The sequence below is a fragment of the Xenopus tropicalis genome, chromosome 2, assembly GCF_000004195.4.
Source record: "Xenopus tropicalis strain Nigerian chromosome 2, UCB_Xtro_10.0, whole genome shotgun sequence".
Classification (NCBI taxonomy): Eukaryota; Metazoa; Chordata; class Amphibia; order Anura; family Pipidae; genus Xenopus; species Xenopus tropicalis.
Window position 1 is genome coordinate 148897085 of NC_030678.2, and position 18754 is coordinate 148915838.

General features: G+C 47.3%; 1 protein-coding gene across 2 annotated transcripts in view; it reads right to left on the minus strand.

The window, feature by feature from the left end:
• cers5 (ceramide synthase 5) overlaps window positions 1-5949 on the minus strand; it is a 31584-nt gene extending 25635 nt beyond the window's left edge. The window contains exon 1 of one of the 2 annotated variants that reach the window (XM_031897217.1): window positions 5650-5949. In XM_031897217.1, the coding sequence (XP_031753077.1) occupies window positions 5650-5822 (173 nt within the window). In that variant the 5' untranslated portion in view covers window positions 5823-5949. The remainder of the gene's footprint in view (window positions 1-5649) is intronic. The other variant, XM_031897218.1, reaches the window with a different exon arrangement.
• Window positions 5950-18754: the final 12805 nt, after the last annotated feature.

Consider the following 18754-nt stretch of genomic DNA (forward strand, 5'->3'; position numbering starts at 1 on the left):
TAGAGCAGGCATTGTGGGGAAACATGTTGTAGCTACCTACATGCAGATTTCTCCAGGTAACAAGCCGTAAGACTGCAAACAAACTGATGCCTTGAATGATGGATAGCTCCAGATATAGCAGCATATGCCCTCTCCCCAGCATTTGCCACATGATCACAGGGGAATTCTAGTATAACGGCACCACAACATAGCATTTGCAGGAACATTCTGGAAAATGCCACTTATGGTAGAGTCACAGTATATCTATCTAAGAGTGGAATGCGCTAAAAAGGAGACGTATTGGGGGCTTATAATCAATATTGTTTCAAATAAACATCAGATTCTAAAGGATCAACCCTTTCAGCTGTCAGAGACACTTTGGGGCTGATTCATTAAAACACGAGTTCGAATGGGAAAAATTCGGATTGGATACGATCATTTCTGAAGATTGCAAATATCACGAAAATGCTTCCGGAAAAAATCTCATTAGTCACGATAATATCATATTGCCAATCCAAAAGTCACAACATTTTTGTACTGAACGATTGTAAACAGCGGCAGAACCTTTCCGAATTTTTCGGGCAAGCGTACGAAAAAGTTGCAAAATTATACTCGGAGCGTTTGAATGAACGCTCCGAGCATTCATGTCTTAATAAATCTCTCCCTTTGACAGAGTTCTGGCAATCGTTACCAAGTCTTGCCTACAGCACAATAGTTTCACAACCAGAATAATGGCTTCCGTCATGTCAATAAAATGAGAGTCGCAATTCTGATGAATCAGAGTTACTTTATCACTTTGCAACATCACTTTGCTACCAGCCTTTTTTAAAATGGGACATTTTTAAGTCTGATGTCTGTTGCAAGAACCATCAATCTACAATAATGAAACCTTCCAAAATTAAAACAAGCTGAGCTTATCCTATTCAATGTCCTAACCTTACACAGCTAAACAAGAACTAATTACCAAATGAAGAGAACATTAATATAAAATATTGTTACAAAGAACTGAGCCACTACAACAGCTCCAGATATGCTTAGAAACATATGGTTGTGTAAGTCTATACGTCACTAACAACCAGCAAGATTTCAAGGCCTCAGATGTGGCCCCCGTTTTTTTGTATACTGAATTAATTGTACCAAGGTTTAGTTACCCTATGACAGTAATGATTAATGTATTGAAAGCTGTCCACAGCAGTGTCAGTGACACTGCACATGCTTAGTGTTCTCTGGGGCAGCTAGTGAGAAATTAAACTTAGGGATTGTGGGAAATCATTAAAATATTTAGCAGAATAAAGAGGTGCATTTTTTAGTAGCTGATGCCACAGGTTTGATAATCAATTCTAATACAAATGTCCTGGTTTCTAACCTGCCATGTAATGTGAAAAAAAAACATTGTTCTGCTTCATGAGAAACATGTCAGTATGACTTTAAAGACAAAGAACAAATACTAGAACTAAAACCGACAGCTTGTTTATAGAGCAAATTTGTCTAAAAAGAAAAAAAAAACCACAACGGCCAATGAGATGTTTAGGTTTCACAGATGGTAACCGCACATGACTGGTTCATGACAACAGTGCTCATTCAGTCATCAGATGCACTTGGCTAATTCACTGAGTGTCTTAAATACTGTGTGGAACTTTAGCAATTTCCTGATCATCTTCTTAGTGTGTTTTATCATCTATGTTGCATGAAACATTCAGCCACATCAAAAAGCCTTCCCTGATCCACAAGCTAACACAGGAAAGAGTATCTGGCACTGAAAGCAAAGGCAAATCTTTCAGCGGAGAAGAGCATGTAGCCACACTAGGACACTGTTCATGCAGCATGGCATTTCCTCAGCAAATCTTATAGAAAAAAAAAAGAAAGTGTGCTAATAGACATGCTAATGTGCGACTATGAGTGCCCTTTCCCCAATGAGGAGGTGAATGAATCACTTCCCAAGCTGCACTGAGCACAAACCATCCTCCAGGAAATGATAACATTTTTAACTGTGAAAGCCAGAAAAGCTAATCTAATGGGGGGGAGGGAATGTTAATGATTTTAATAATAACATGGGGTGAAACCAAGGTTCTATAGTTACAACAGTAACTGTAAATTACATTTATAAAGCTGGGCTTTGACCACACAGTCCAACAGTCTGGACAAGTATTTCTGCTGGCAGTTTCAATAGAACATCATGTGATCCTACGATTCCTATCAGATCATACAAAATGCGTCCAAGCCAATAATTACATAGATACAGACAGGTTAATTGACTCTTCATGGAACCGACCATAGTGTGTGAATGTGATAGGGGCCTAACTGGCCATACATGTACAGATCTGCTAGTCTGGTGACCTTTTAACGATATACCCACTAGCAGAAACCTAGAGATATTACACCCAAGGGCCAAATAATCAGATCACAATATAGTACAAAACGGCCACTGAAGTAAGGAGCACATTAACAAGCTGATGCCTTCCTCGCAGCAACAGAATTATTAAACAAGCCCAGTCGACATATGGCCAACTTTTAGCCTGATATTGGCCAGGGAAGCCCCCCCAGAGGACCCCATGCATGGGTCAATAAATTGCCAACACAGTCTGTGGGCATCTTTTGTCCGCACATGTATGGCTGCCTTTAAGGTGGCCACACACGTGGCGATTTGCGATCTTTCGTCACGTGTGTGGCCACCTTAAAGGCATCAATTTGCGACCATCGGTCACACAAAAGATCGTACAATCAGCCACAAACCGTTCGGGGCTGAAATGGCAGATAAGGAGGTAGAAACAATAGGATTTCTACCTCCTTCTGCCGATTCAGCAGAATATGCTGGCACTATATAAAAAAGGATAAAAACCACCATAGTAGTTGGCCACCCCTGTGCATGCCCAAACATACGGTATCCGTCCATTCACCCTGTAGGCCATTTAATCAGATACACTGAAGAGCTGGATAGTAATAGGGGCCAAGGAGACTCATCAGAAATGAGTCCCAACAGCCCTTATCACAAGACAGGATTTTCTAACCTGCAAATAGATACAATTTAATTTAAGCAAATTTTCAAAATCATTTTCAAATCACAAATCTAAAATTTGCCAGTGCAGCTGATACCAGCAACCGATATGAGTTGGGAAAATGATACCTTGCTATGGGTAACTACACTGATGCAGTTTGGGACCTTAGGGGCAATTATATATGAGGAAACAAATCTGCTGAAATTAACCCTCCATTAACTAACACTGGGACACATATAAAACACTTTACATGCATTCTAGTATCATCGCAGGAAAAAACTCCCTTTTGCAGTTTTAAGCAACAATGGAGGACTGTCGCATGTAAACTGTTTTACATGCAGTAATCCCAATCTTAGTTAACTGAGAGGTATTTTCAGAAGATCTGTCACCTGCGAGTAAAGGTCCCCATACACGGGTCAATTCTAGCTGCTGATATTGGTCCCTTAGACAGATTCGGCAGCTAATCAGCCCGATATCGATCGGGCAGGTTAAAAAATCTAGCCGGATCGGGGACCGCATCGGCTTGTTTTAATGTGGTCCCTGGACCGACTTTGCCTATACCCGTCGTTATAATTCTATCTTTTGGCCCCAGATCGAATTAGCCTGGATTCTCCCGATATCGCCCACCCGTAGATAAGGGATATCAGAAGAAGATCCGCTCGCTTGGCGACATCACCAAGCGAGCAGATCTGAAGGTGTATGGGCACCTTTACACAGATTTCTTGAGGGTGGCAAATCTCCCTGTGTGCCATCACCCTAAGATCACTGGTGCACAAAGAGATTTGACCATGTTGTTGCCCAGTGGTGCACAGCAGAGGTCAAAATGTTCCTGCCCATCTGTCATTGATCATAATGTCCTAGCTGTAGTACATGGAGCAGTGATAGCTGGGTCCCATTTGCCTGAAATAAGTACCTGGTGCAGTTTTTTGCCGGCAAATGCTGGAAAAGGCGCAGTAAATGTTTTCCTAAGGGCTCTGGCACACGGGGGAGATTAGTCGCCCGCGATTAACTCCCTGTTCGCGGGCGACTAATCTCCCCGAGTTGCCTACCCCTGCCATCCCACCGGCGAACATGTAAGTCGCCGGCGGGATGGCAGACGCGGCGGGGCAATTTCAGGGAATCGCCGAAAAAGACTTGCGAGTCTTTTTCGGCGATTTGCACGAAATCGCGCCGCCGCGTCTGCCATCCCGCCGGCGACTTACATGTTCGCCGGTGGGATGGCAGGGGTAGGCAACTCGGGGAGATTAGTCGCCCGCGAACAGGGAGTTAATCGCGGGCGACTAATCTCCCCCATGTGCCAGAGCCCTAATAGCCCTGAGTGAGCATCAAGCCATGACACCAGCATCCCTTTAATCCCTGTGTGTGTTTCAGGCACCACATTTCATCTTCAGAAGTGCACTGCACTATGTGTACTTAGTAACCCTAGATAAGGATAACACAAACAAATTCTGCCTGGGGGGACATTACTCAGATTGAATAGTCAGCTACCGGGCCAGGACAGTGCTTTCTGACTTTAAAATACCCCTTTTCTCTGAATGACACAACCAAAAAAATAAATTAAAAAATCAACTAAGTCAGGCTCAGCCTATGTGCCTGTACAGTGAGTAAGATCCTTAAGGGCACTGTTGGACTGTGTGTGTATAGTAATAACATGCTGACAGTTAGACTATAAAGGCACATTGCTTCCTGGAGAAACTGTGGAGCCAACAGAAATAAAGCTTTCTTTCAAAAAGCCCCAAGCTATCCCATGAAGCAGAAAGAAGGGTGTGTTAGGGGCCAAACATAAACATGTTTCTGCAGTTGGGGGTTAACTTTGTTTATGGACAGTAAACATGGACAGTAAACAGTCAGAACAGGACGAGCAGAGAGAATGTATATGATAAACGGAGAGGATTCCATGGGGGGGTTAGGGAGAGTATATCACACGCTTGGCACTACCATATTGCATATGCACCCAGCTTTATTCAGTGCAGGGGATTCCTGGGAGGGAGCAGCAAGATGGCAGAGGGAAGGAGATTAGCAACTAGAGGGAGCCTACAGAAATGCCACCCCTCCAGAGATGCGTGAGGTTTAGTTCTCCTTTAAACATTATTTTCCCACTCATTGTACGTTTTATAGATAGTGTGTAAATGGCAGGTACAGACACATCAGAAATGGTAGATCTGTCAGAGTAAATAATAATAATAATACTCAGGGTGCTACATGGGTGCTCATACAGACAGCTAGCAGCCCCCATAATTCAGTGTGTCTGGAGAGGGATGTAGCCCCTGAGTAAGCACAGGGGACACTGACAGACCCCCCAGTTATTCCCTGCCTAGGAGTTATGGGGCTTGGGTTCGGAAGCCAAACATTTCAGAAGAACCCAAGTCTTTGCACTGTCCTGGCTGATGTTAAACTCCAGCTCCCAACAGCCCATGGAGCCTTAGATATGTGCAGAGGCTGGGGGGCCGCCTGCTTGGGGGACAGTCATACGGAGAAACGTTAGTCCCCAGGAGCCGGTCCCGCCCAGCAAATACCAACCATCAAACATGTTACTGTTCCATGTGGCGAAGTCCAGGCTCCCTCAGCATCTGAGAGTTGTAGTTGCACAGGCTCCAGACCCTGGCCCCCTAAGGATAAACAGGCTGCAAGCAGCCCAGGCTGAAGGCCAACACCAAGCCCATCCCTCACTTACCTCTCGAACAGCAGCCTGACAGCGAAGATCCCCAGGGCTACAGGGAGGGCGGAAAGGATGTGTCCTGCCTGGGGGTATTGCTCCCCGGACTCCGTGTCTGCCAGGTCCGCCCAAGTAACGTTCTGCGGCAACCAAAAGCGCTCATTCCAGAACCAGGCCGAGAGAGCCGCCATCTTCCCCGGGGCAGCAGCAGAGACAGCACCGGGGTATAGCCTCAGCCCCCCACTCTTCAGTATGACACGGAAACCACTAAGAGGTGTGGAAACTGCGCGCTTAACCACGCCCCTGCCATACGCCACACCCGGAATCAGTCGACGACACGCTCGCCATCTTGCTTCACCTTATGTCAGGGGCAGCCGTTTTAGTACTCTCAGATATGAGCCTACACTTTATTCCGCCCCAAAAGTATACCATATTAACATTTTTCTCTAGTACCGTTACCCCGATAGGGGTTCCTACTTTTGTTTCTCTCTCGAGTTATGTTTCCTGTCGGCCATCTTTCTACTCTCAGTGTTTCCTCTGGCTAAGCTTCTGTTTCTCATTCCTTTGCTGAAGTTTTAGCTCCCCCTTGTGGAGCATTGTTATTTTTATTTTTTATTTATGTTTTTTTTTTTTCCTTCCAGTGTGGCAAATTAAATTCTATGATTCTATAATAGAGTAATTTGTACAAAGTCCGATTTTCCCTTTTTTTTCCTACAATGGAAAACGAAAGAGAAACAGTAGTTAATAAATTTACAGCTGTTGAAATATAAAATCTCTGCAAACACTGTAGTATCTTGTCACATGGGACATTAGTAATGGATACCTTCTAATATTTTAAAATAAAAATTTGGTATCTTTTAGACCACTTCCAGCCTGTGCAGGTCACAGCCAGTTATTACTAGGTACCCATCACTCAACCCCTTTTAGTATCTGTGGTGGGTCTATCCCACCTATGGGAAGAACAGTTGAGAGAAATGTCAGTTTACGGTAGAGCTTTCTACAAGTCATCTACTGCAGAAGTGGGATCTGGACCATGATCTCTAGAGTTATTTTTCCATGCCAACAACCTGCCCAAAAAGTATACCATAATATCATTTTAGGAACATAGTAAATTAGGTTGAAAAAAGACATACGTCCATCAAGTTCAACCGTAATGCCTATGTAAACCTTATTTGGCTGTAACAATAGGCAATACCAGCTAGGTAGGCTTGGGGTACATAGGACTCTAACACACAAGATGGACTTTCGCTATATGGAAATATCCTTGGGGTGTAGTGCAACTACAACTCACTTCTGTATGCAAAGTAAACGATAGAATGGGCGCCTTAAGGTTCTTTTGCAGTAAAACAGAATTCAACTTGTTTATTTGTCCAAGACAAAAGATCCACAGGGTTACTGCAATACTCACTTAGAGGAGTTATCGGATAAATCCACGGAAGGTAGAAACATATGGTGTCCACCGGTTTATCCCACCTCAGCCAAGGGTGGGCAAGGTAAAGACCACCAACCAGCACAGCCTCTGCAGAGAGTAGTCTGGCCAAGTATCTGTGTCCTCAGGGTGTCCCTTAGCAGCCAAGGATCCCTTACAGCCAACAATGGATCAGGGATAGGAACTAAACGGATACCTGCGTCTTAACCGTGGTCCTATTCTAAGGCGACAGTGCCTGTAGGGAAGAATACTTCCAGCTAATCTCTCCTGGTTGGAGCCACAAACTGCTTTTTCTAACTAGTCTATCTCACTTTCCTAGAAAGTGCTTTTAAAGATTATACTGATACTTACTACTCCTCATTCGCAGGATCCCTGTTCCCTGACTTCACTAGAGTTAGAATTAGAGTCTAGGGTAGATGGCTTTACTGGGGCCCTGTTGATCCCAGGCTCAGTGGAACTTCCACCTGCGTCAGCAGATGCAGCCAAAGAGGAAGATCCACCCCTTTACCCAGCACTATATTAGATTGTAAAGGGAGTGGTCTCCCTATAAACCAATAAGGCACAATATGCTAATATCTAACTATATACAGGGATCTTTGCCCAGTAACAGGAAGATACAGAAAATGGTAGGGCTTATAGCCATAGGGATGTATTAACCCTATGGTTCCCTAGACCTACAGTATATAAAGTATGACCTGCCTTACTGCTAGTTGATCCAGAGGAAGGCAAAAAACCCCATCTGAAGCCTACAAGTTGCTGCAGAGGGGAAAAAATTCCTTCCTGACTCTAAGATGGCAATCGGACCGGTCTCTGGATCAACTTGTACTAAGAGCTATCTCCCATACCCCTGTATTCCCTCACTTGTACTGAGAGCTATCTCCCCTACCCCTGTATTCCCTCACTTGTACTGAGAGCTATCTCCCCTACCCCTGTATTCCCTCACTTGTACTGAGAGCTATCTCCCATAACCCTGTATTCCCTCACTTGTACTGAGAGCTATCTCCCTACCCCTGTATTCCCTCACTTGTACTGAGAGCTATCTCCCCTACCCCTGTATTCCCTCACTTGTACTGAGAGCTATCTCCATAACCTGTATTCCCTCACTTGTACTGAGAGCTATCTCCCCTACCCCTGTATTCCCTCACTTGTACTGAGAGCTATCTCCCCTACCCCTGTATTCCCTCACTTGTACTGAGAGCTATCTCCCCTAACCCTGTATTCCCTCACTTGTACTGAGAGCTATCCCCCCTACCCCTGTATTCCCTCACTTGTACTGAGAGCTATCTCCCCTACCCCTGTATTCCCTCACTTGTACTGAGAGCTATCTCCCCTACCCCTGTATTCCCTCACTTGTACTGAGAGCTATCTCCCCTACCCCTGTATTCCCTCACTTGTACTGAGAGCTATCTCCCCTAACCCTGTATTCCCTCACTTGTACTGAGAGCTATCCCCCCTACCCCTGTATTCCCTCACTTGTACTGAGAGCTATCTCCCATACCCCTGTATTCCCTCACTTGTACTGAGAGCTATCTCCCCTACCCCTGTATTCCCTCACTTGTACTGAGAGCTATCTCCCATACCCCTGTATTCCCTCACTTGTACTGAGAGCTATCTCCCCTACCCCTGTATTCCCTCACTTGTACTGAGAGCTATCTCCCATACCCCTGTATTCCCTCACTTGTACTAAGATCTATCTCCCATACCCCTGTATTCCCTCACTTGTACTGAGAGCTATCTCCCCTACCCCTGTATTCCCTCACTTGTACTGAGAGCTATCCCCCCTACCCCTGTATTCCCTCACTTGTACTGAGAGCTATCCCCTACCCCTGTATTCCCTCACTTGTACTGAGAGCTATCCCCTACCCCTGTATTCCCTCACTTGTACTGAGAGCTATCTCCCCTACCCCTGTACTCCCTCACTTGTACTGAGAGCTATCTCCCATACCCCTGTATTCCCTCACTTGTACTGAGAGCTATCTCCCCTACCCCTGTACTCCCTCACTTGTACTGAGAGCTATCTCCCATACCCCTGTATTCCCTCACTTGTACTGAGAGCTATCCCCTACCCCTGTATTCCCTCACTTGTACTGAGAGCTATCTCCCCTACCCCTGTACTCCCTCACTTGTACTGAGAGCTATCTCCCATACCCCTGTATTCCCTCACTTGTACTGAGAGCTATCTCCCCTACCCCTGTATTCCCTCACTTGTACTGAGAGCTATCTCCCCTACCCCTGTATTCCCTCACTTGTACTGAGAGCTATCCCCCCTACCCCTGTATTCCCTCACTTGTACTGAGAGCTATCCCCCATACCCCTGTATTCCCTCACTTGTACTGAGAGCTATCTCCCATACCCCTTTATTCCCTCACTTGTACTGAGAGCTATCTCCCCTACCCCTGTATTCCCTCACTTGTACTGAGAGCTATCTCCCCTACCCCTGTATTCCCTCACTTGTACTGAGAGCTATCTCCCCTACCCCTGTATTCCCTCACTTGTACTGAGAGCTATCTCCCATACCCCTGTATTCCCTCACTTGTACTGAGAGCTATCTCCCCTACCCCTGTATTCCCTCACTTGTACTGAGAGCTATCTCCCTACCCCTGTATTCCCTCACTTGTACTGAGAGCTATCTCCCATAACCCTGTATTCCCTCACTTGTACTGAGAGCTATCTCCCATAACCCTGTATTCCCTCACTTGTACTGAGAGCTATCTCCCCTACCCCTGTATTCCCTCACTTGTACTGAGAGCTATCTCCCATAACCCTGTATTCCCTCACTTGTACTGAGAGCTATCTCCCCTACCCCTGTATTCCCTCACTTGTACTGAGAGCTATCTCCCATACCCTTGTATTCCCTCACTTGTACTGAGAGCTATCTCCCATACCCCTGTATTCCCTCACTTGTACTGAGAGCTATCTCCCATACCCCTGTATTCCCTCACTTGTACTGAGAGCTATCTCCCATACCCCTGTATTCCCTCACTTGTACTGAGAGCTATCTCCTATAACCCTGTATTCCCTCACTTGTACTGAGAGCTATCTCCCATAACCCTGTATTCCCTCACTTGTACTGAGAGCTATCTCCCCTACCCCTGTATTCCCCCACTTGTACTGAGAGCTATCTCCCCTACCCCTGTATTCCCTCACTTGTACTGAGAGCTATCTCCCCTACCCCTGTATTCCCTCACTTGTACTGAGAGCTATCTCCCATAACCCTGTATTCCCTCACTTGTACTGAGAGCTATCCCCCATACCCTTGTATTCCCTCACTTGTACTGAGAGCTATCTCCCATAACCCTGTATTCCCTCACTTGTACTGAGAGCTATCCCCCATACCCTTGTATTCCCTCACTTGTACTGAGAGCTATCTCCCATACCCCTGTATTCCCTCACTTGTACTGAGAGCTATCTCCCATAACCCTGTATTCCCTCACTTGTACTGAGAGCTATCCCCCATACCCTTGTATTCCCTCACTTGTACTGAGAGCTATCTCCCATAACCCTGTATTCCCTCACTTGTACTGAGAGCTATCCCCATACCCTTGTATTCCCTCACTTGTACTGAGAGCTATCCCCCATACCCTTGTATTCCCTCACTTGTACTGAGAGCTATCTCTCCTACCCCTGTATTCCCTCACTTGAACTGAGAGCTATCTCCCATACCCCTGTATTCCCTCACTTGTACTGAGAGCTATCTCCCATACCCCTGTATTCCCTCACTTGTACTGAGAGCTATCTCCCCTACCCCTGTATTCCCTCACTTGTACTGAGAGCTATCTCCCATAACCCTGTATTCCCTCACTTGTACTGAGAGCTATCCCCCATACCCTTGTATTCCCTCACTTGTACTGAGAGCTATCTCCCATACCCCTGTATTCCCTCACTTGTACTGAGAGCTATCTCCCCTCCCCCTGTATTCCCTCACTTGTACTGAGAGCTATCTCCCATAACCCTGTATTCCCTCACTTGTACTGAGAGCTATCTCCCCTACCCCTGTATTCCCTCACTTGTACTGAGAGCTATCCCCCCTACCCCTGTATTCCCTCACTTGTACTGAGAGCTATCCCCCCTACCCCTGTATTCCCTCACTTGTACTGAGAGCTATCTCCCATAACCCTGTATTCCCTCACTTGTACTGAGAGCTATCTCCCATAACCCTGTATTCCCTCACTTGTACTGAGAGCTATCTCCCCTACCCCTGTATTCCCTCACTTGTACTGAGAGCTATCTCCCCTACCCCTGTATTCCCTCACTTGTACTGAGAGCTATCCCCCATACCCTTGTATTCCCTCACTTGTACTGAGAGCTATCTCCCATACCCCTGTATTCCCTCACTTGTACTGAGAGCTATCTCCCCTCCCCCTGTATTCCCTCACTTGTACTGAGAGCTATCTCCCATACCCCTGTATTCCCTCACTTGTACTGAGAGCTATCCCCCATACCCTTGTATTCCCTCACTTGTACTGAGAGCTATCTCCCATACCCCTGTATTCCCTCACTTGTACTGAGAGCTATCTCCCCTCCCCCTGTATTCCCTCACTTGTACTGAGAGCTATCCCCCATACCCTTGTATTCCCTCACTTGTACTGAGAGCTATCTCCCATACCCCTGTATTCCCTCACTTGTACTGAGAGCTATCTCCCCTCCCCCTGTATTCCCTCACTTGTACTGAGAGCTATCTCCCATAACCCTGTATTCCCTCACTTGTACTGAGAGCTATCTCCCTACCCCTGTATTCCCTCACTTGTACTGAGAGCTATCCCCCCTACCCCTGTATTCCCTCACTTGTACTGAGAGCTATCCCCCCTACCCCTGTATTCCCTCACTTGTACTGAGAGCTATCTCCCATAACCCTGTATTCCCTCACTTGTACTGAGAGCTATCTCCCATAACCCTGTATTCCCTCACTTGTACTGAGAGCTATCTCCCCTACCCCTGTATTCCCTCACTTGTACTGAGAGCTATCTCCCCTACCCCTGTATTCCCTCACTTGTACTGAGAGCTATCCCCCATACCCTTGTATTCCCTCACTTGTACTGAGAGCTATCTCCCATACCCCTGTATTCCCTCACTTGTACTGAGAGCTATCTCCCCTCCCCCTGTATTCCCTCACTTGTACTGAGAGCTATCTCCCATACCCCTGTATTCCCTCACTTGTACTGAGAGCTATCTCCCATACCCCTGTATTCCCTCACTTGTACTGAGAGCTATCTCCCATACCCCTGTATTCCCTCACTTGTACTGAGAGCTATCTCCCATACCCCTGTATTCCCTCACTTGTACTGAGAGCTATCTCCCATACCCCTGTATTCCCTCACTTGTACTGGGAGCTATCTCCCATACCCCTGTATTCCCTCACTTGTACTGGGAGCTATCTCCCCTACCCCTGTATTCCCTCACTTGTACTGAGAGCTATCTCCCATACCCCTGTATTCCCTCACTTGTACTGGGAGCTATCTCCCCTACCCCTGTATTCCCTCACTTGTACTGGGAGCTATCTCCCCTACCCCTGTATTCCCTCACTTGTACTGAGAGCTATCTCCCATACCCCTGTATTCCCTCACTTGTACTGAGAGCTATCTCCCCTACCCCTGTATTCCCTCACTTGTACTGAGAGCTATCTCCCATACCCCTGTATTCCCTCACTTGCTAAAGAGCCATCTAACCCCTTTTTGAAGTTAACTAATCAGCCAGCACGACTGATTCGGGGAGGGAATTCCAGAACTTCACAGCTCTCACAGTAAAAAATCCTTTCTGAATATTTAAATGGAACCTCCCTTCTTCTAAACGGAGTGGGTGCCCTCGTGTCCGTTGGAAGGACCTACTGGTAAATAAAACATTAGAGAGGTTATTATATGATCCCCTTATATATTTATACATAGTTATCATGTCACCTCTTAAGCGCCTCTTCTCCAGTGTAAACAGACCCAACTTGGCCAGTCTTTCTTCATAACTGAGACTTTCCATACCCTTTACCAGCTTTGTTGCCCTTCTCTGGACCCTCTCTAACTCAATAATGTCTAATTCATTAATGTCTTGTCTAATGTTGATAGTCTATTACCGTTACTCCTATAGGGCCGCTATTATTATCTAGTGGCTAGGGCTTCAGCACAATAGGAGACATGAGGGGTCATTAACACACATGGTGCAGTTTGCAGAGTGCGAAAATAAATTTCACACTTTGAACACTGTCTCTTGCATTGTGTAACTAGCTGCATGCCTCTGTGCTCCGAAGGGGACCTGCAGCATGCCTCTTAAGGGGTGGCACAAAGGTGTACGCACTATGGCCCTGCGATAAAGTAAATAGCCCATTTAAAATGATACTGACACTAAAAAACGACTTTTCAAAACATGAATGTAAATTAAAAGTTACCTATAGGTCAGCTTTATTTGTGGCTGATAGGGCTGCTATTATAAGTAATTGTTACTTGAACTTTCTAAACCTGACTGTTTTGCCAATCTGATTGTCCTGTCAGTTATAGCAGGTAGGATTTAACTTTGTTGAACCTAAATATGTTATTTTTCTTGTAATTATGTATTTTATTATTCATTGGTTTCCTGACATTTAATTAGGAATATTTTTACCCCCACTCTTCAAGAGCAATGTGCTCAAGATCACAGAAATGAAGAGGCAGGACATGTAGTGCCTTCAGTAATTAATATAATCTAGTATTATTCTCATAAGTACAATCCTTACTCTGGCTTAGACAAGCTGTGACTAAAAGGATAAGAGAACTGCTCTAGATTTGGTTTTGACAGACAGATCAAATCCTGCTGCCTCTAGTCTGCTCTCTGAAGAGGAGAATGTTCCAAGGAATGGTGTTGCCAGTGCTCAAGTCACTGGCAGTTTCTAAGGATGCTGGGATGTTGCAGGTCCTAGTTGTTGATTGGCAAAGGGTCATTTCAAAAAAAGTTTCCCTTTTCAAGGTTTCGGGATGATTTTATTGATGCTTCTGGGTAATCTATTTTACCAAGTTGGTGTTTGGCCTTCAGAGGACTGAAGTAAGAGCTTTAATGTTCTTGATATCAGAGTTCTCTGGTAGGAATTCAAGTCTTCAAGAATCTGATCAATTAACGAGGCATTTTCTGCAATTTAAGGCCCAATTAAGGTCTACTTATTGATGGGACTTTCTTACAGGATTACAATCCCATAATTCTTATTTAGGTTTCAAGGTCCTCTTATTTAGGTTTTCGTCTCCTCGAACCATGACCATGAAAGTAATGGCCCATCACCTCTGTTGTGTTTTTCTAACAATTACTTTGATTCTGAAGCTGCTACAGAAGGTTTTGTTGGAAGACTGCCAGACTGTTCCTTTTGTTCCATTTTGAACTCAAAGCTCTAGTGTTCTGTTTCATGCAGATTAGCCATCACACCTCCCTGTTGTCTGCTGAATGTTCCTCAGTTGTTGACATAAGGTCTTTCCTTCCTTTCTGGAAGAAATATCTTTATTGGCTTGAGGTTGAGTGGGGCACTTTACTAGCTCGCAGTCTATAGAATAATATTGTACGTTTTCTGATTTGTTCCAGAAAGTTAGATACAAATTGCAAATATTGGAAAATATGGGATTATTTCCTTTGCTGGCTTCAGTCCCAGAATCCATATTCTGGGAGTCAAGCCAATAAGGGGAGCATACATTATTCTTCTAATACAGCCATATCATCATTCAGTGGTTTTCTTCAATCTGACTGGGCAAAGGTTTTCACTTCCCAGTAAAAGTCCAGTTGGCAAAATAGATTTATAGAGGCACATCATTCACATTAAAAGGACATTTCTGAGGACCATCAGAGAAAGGCTGCTAAAGCCTATTAGTACTGACAGGGTTACCATTTTCTACAGCTCTGATCTTTAAGCAAACCATTGTCAGTCTTATTATCATTGAAAGAGTGAATGAGAGTGTAAAGGTCCCCATACACGGGATAATTGTAGCTGCCGATATCAGTCCCTTAGACCGATTCGGCAGCTAATCGGCCGTGTATGGGGCACTAATGACGGGCCTGCCTGACCGATATCTGGCCTAAAATCAGCCAGATATCGATCGGGCAGGTTAAGCTATTCAAATCAGGGACCGCATCGGCTCGTTGATGCGGTCCCCGAACCGTCTTTGCCTATACCCGTCATTAAAATTAGATCGTTTGGCCCCAGAGCTAAACGATCAAATTAGCCTGGATTGCCAAGCAAGCGGATCTGAAGGTGTATGGGGACCTTAAGGCACAGTGATGATCTACCAAGTGGAAACTATGCAGCCAAATTATCTTCACAACATAAAATCATTAAAGATCCAAAAATGAATCCCAGAACAAAGTCACAATTCCACTAAGTACAACATTTGTGTCCAGGGCCGGAACTAGGGGTAGGCAGAAGAGGCAGCTGCCTAGGGCGCAACGATCGAGGCGCGCCAGGCATGAGCCTCTCCTGCCTACCCCTAGTGCTACTATGTCATTGCCTCCACCGCTTGTTATTAGCGGTGGAGGCAATGACCGATCTGATCGCACCGCCCCCCCTGCACCTCCTCTTGTGCTTTGGCGCAAATGCACCCTTCGGGGGTGGTGGGAGCGGGGTGGGAGGAGTTGGCCGACCGGGTTGCCTAGGGCGCCTGGTCGGCTTGGCCCTCCCCTGTTTGTGTCTACATAAAACCTGCCTACCTGCTAGCTGATCCAGAGGTATGCGAAAAAAAAGCCTCTTCAATTTGCCTCAAAGGGGAAAATCCTTCCTTTCTCCAAGAGGGCAGCTGACCTGTCCCTCGTTTAATTTGTACTCAATTCATTTTAGTTTAGTGTGTAACATAAAGTTTCTGGCACTTTGCCTTTTATTTTAGCTACCTATTGACATGTGCAGTGAATTTGCTGTATCCAGGCCCGGATTTGTGGCAAGGCAACAAGGGCCCCTATGCCTAGGGCGGCATAAATTTAGGCCTACATTATATTTTGATCATCCTTATATATATTAATATTGAGAATGTGCGTGTGCATGGGCAGAAACCCTCAGTCTAATATTGTAACAGCATGCAGGTCCATTCACATTCATTATTCATTCATTATTATTCATTATTCATCATTCATTATTATTAGCCACAAAGAGGCTATATCACAGGTGGATTTTCATTGAGGCCCCCAAACCTGCCCATCATATTTACATAAACTCACCTCCACAGGCTGCATAGGTCAAGCAGTGTATGGCACACACAGGCAGCATAGGGCAGGCAGAGTATGGCACACACAGGCAGCATAGGGCAGGCAGAGTATGGCACACACAGGCAGCATAGGGCAGGCAGAGTATGGCACACACAGGCATCATAGGGCAGGCAGAGTATGGCACACACAGGCAGCATAGGGCAGGCAGAGTATGGCACACACAGGCAGCATAGGGCAGGCAGAGTATGGCACACACAGGCAGCATAGGGCAGGCAGAGTATGGCACACACAGGCAGCATAGGGCAGGCAGAGTATGACACACACACAGGCAGCATAGGGCAGGCAGAGTATGGCACACACAGGCAGCATAGGGCAGGCAGAGTATGGCACACACAGGCAGCATAGGGCAGGCAGAGTATGGCACGCACAGGCAGCATATGGCAGGTAGAGTATGGCATGCACAGGCAGCATAGGGCAGGCAGAGTATGGCACACACAGGCAGCATAGGGCAGGCAGAGTATGGCATACACAGGGAGAATAGGGCAGGAAGAGTATGGCACACACAGGCAGCATAGGACAGGCAGAGTATGGCACACACAGGCAGCATAGGGCAGGCAGAGTATGGCACACACAGGCAGCATAGGGCAGGCAAAGTATGGCACGCACAGTCAGGGTAGGGCAGGCAGAGTATGGCACACACAGGCAGCATAGGGCAGGCAGAGTATGGCACACACAGGCAGCATAGGGCAGGCAGAGTATGCAGGGGCGTTTGGGCCCCTCTTGCCGCCTGAGGCGGCTCCTGGATGCCGCCCCCCCCCCCGCTACCCAGCGCTCACCTCTCCAGCGCAGGAGTGGGTCCGGGGGCGGTCTGATCGCTAGTGCAGAGAGCGCAATTGCGCTCTCTGCACTAGAAGAGCCGAATTTCCGGTTTAAAAACCGGAAATTCGTCTCTTAAAGTTACCAGGAGTGGCTTTTTGCCGCCCCTAGTAACTGGGGCGCTTCTGCCGCCTGAGGCGAGTTTCTCAACTCGCCTAATGGCAGAAGCGCCCCTGAGAGTATGGCACGCACAAGCAGCATAGGGCAGGCAGAGTATGGCACACACAGGCAGCACAGGGCAGGCAGAGTATGGCACGCACAGGCAGCATAGGGCAGGTAGAGTATGGCACGCACAGGCAGCATAGGGCAGGCAGAGTATGGCACGCACAGGCAGAATAGGGCAGGAAGAGTATGGCACACACAGGCAGCATAGGGCAGGCAGAGTATGGCACACACAGGCAGCATAGGGCAGGCAGAGTATGGCACACACAGGCAGCATAGGGCAGGCAGAGTATGGCACACACAGGCAGCATAGGGCAGGTAGAGTATGGCACGCACAGGCAGCATAGGGCAGGCAGAGTATGGCACACACAGGCATCATAGGGCAGGCAGAGTATGGCACACACAGGCAGCATAGGGCAGGCAGAGTATGGCACACACAGGCAGCATAGGGCAGGCAGAGTATGGCACACACAGGCATCATAGGGCAGGCAGAGTATGGCACGCACAGGCAGCATATGGCAGGTAGAGTATGGCACGCACAGGCAGCATAGGGCAGGCAGAGTATGGCACACACAGGCAGCATAGGGCAGGCAGAGTATGGCACACACAGGGAGAATAGGGCAGGAAGAGTATGGCACACACAGGCAGCATAGGACAGGCAGAGTATGGCACACACAGGCAGCATAGGGCAGGCAGAGTATGGCACACACAGGCAGCATAGGGCAGGCAGAGTATGGCACGCACAGGCAGGGTAGGGCAGGCAGAGTATGGCACACACAGGCAGCATAGGGCAGGCAGAGTATGGCACACACAGGCAGCATAGGGCAGGCAGAGTATGCAGGGGCGTTTGGGCCCCTCTTGCCGCCTGAGGCGGCTCCTGGATGCCGCCCCCCCCCCGCTCCCCAGCGCTCACCTCTCCAGCTCAGGAGTGGGTCCGGGGGCGGTCTGATCGCTAGTGCAGAGAGCGCAATTGCGCTCTCTGCACTAGAAGAGCCGAATTTCCGGTTTAAAAACCGGAAATTCGTCTCTTAAAGTTACCAGGAGCGGCTTTTTGCCGCCCCTAGTAACTGGGGCGCTTCTGCCGCCTGAGGCGAGTTTCTCAACTCGCCTAATGGCAGAAGCGCCCCTGAGAGTATGGCACGCACAAGCAGCATAGGGCAGGCAGAGTATGGCACACACAGGCAGCACAGGGCAGGCAGAGTATGGCACGCACAGGCAGCATAGGGCAGGTAGAGTATGGCACGCACAGGCAGCATAGGGCAGGCAGAGTATGGCACGCACAGGCAGAATAGGGCAGGAAGAGTATGGCACACACAGGCAGCATAGGGCAGGCAGAGTATGGCACACACAGGCAGCATAGGGCAGGCAGAGTATGGCACACACAGGCAGCATAGGGCAGGCAGAGTATGGCACACACAGGCAGCATAGGGCAGGTAGAGTATGGCACGCACAGGCAGCATAGGGCAGGCAGAGTATGGCACGCACAGGCAGCATAGGGCAGCCAGAGTATGGCACACACAGACA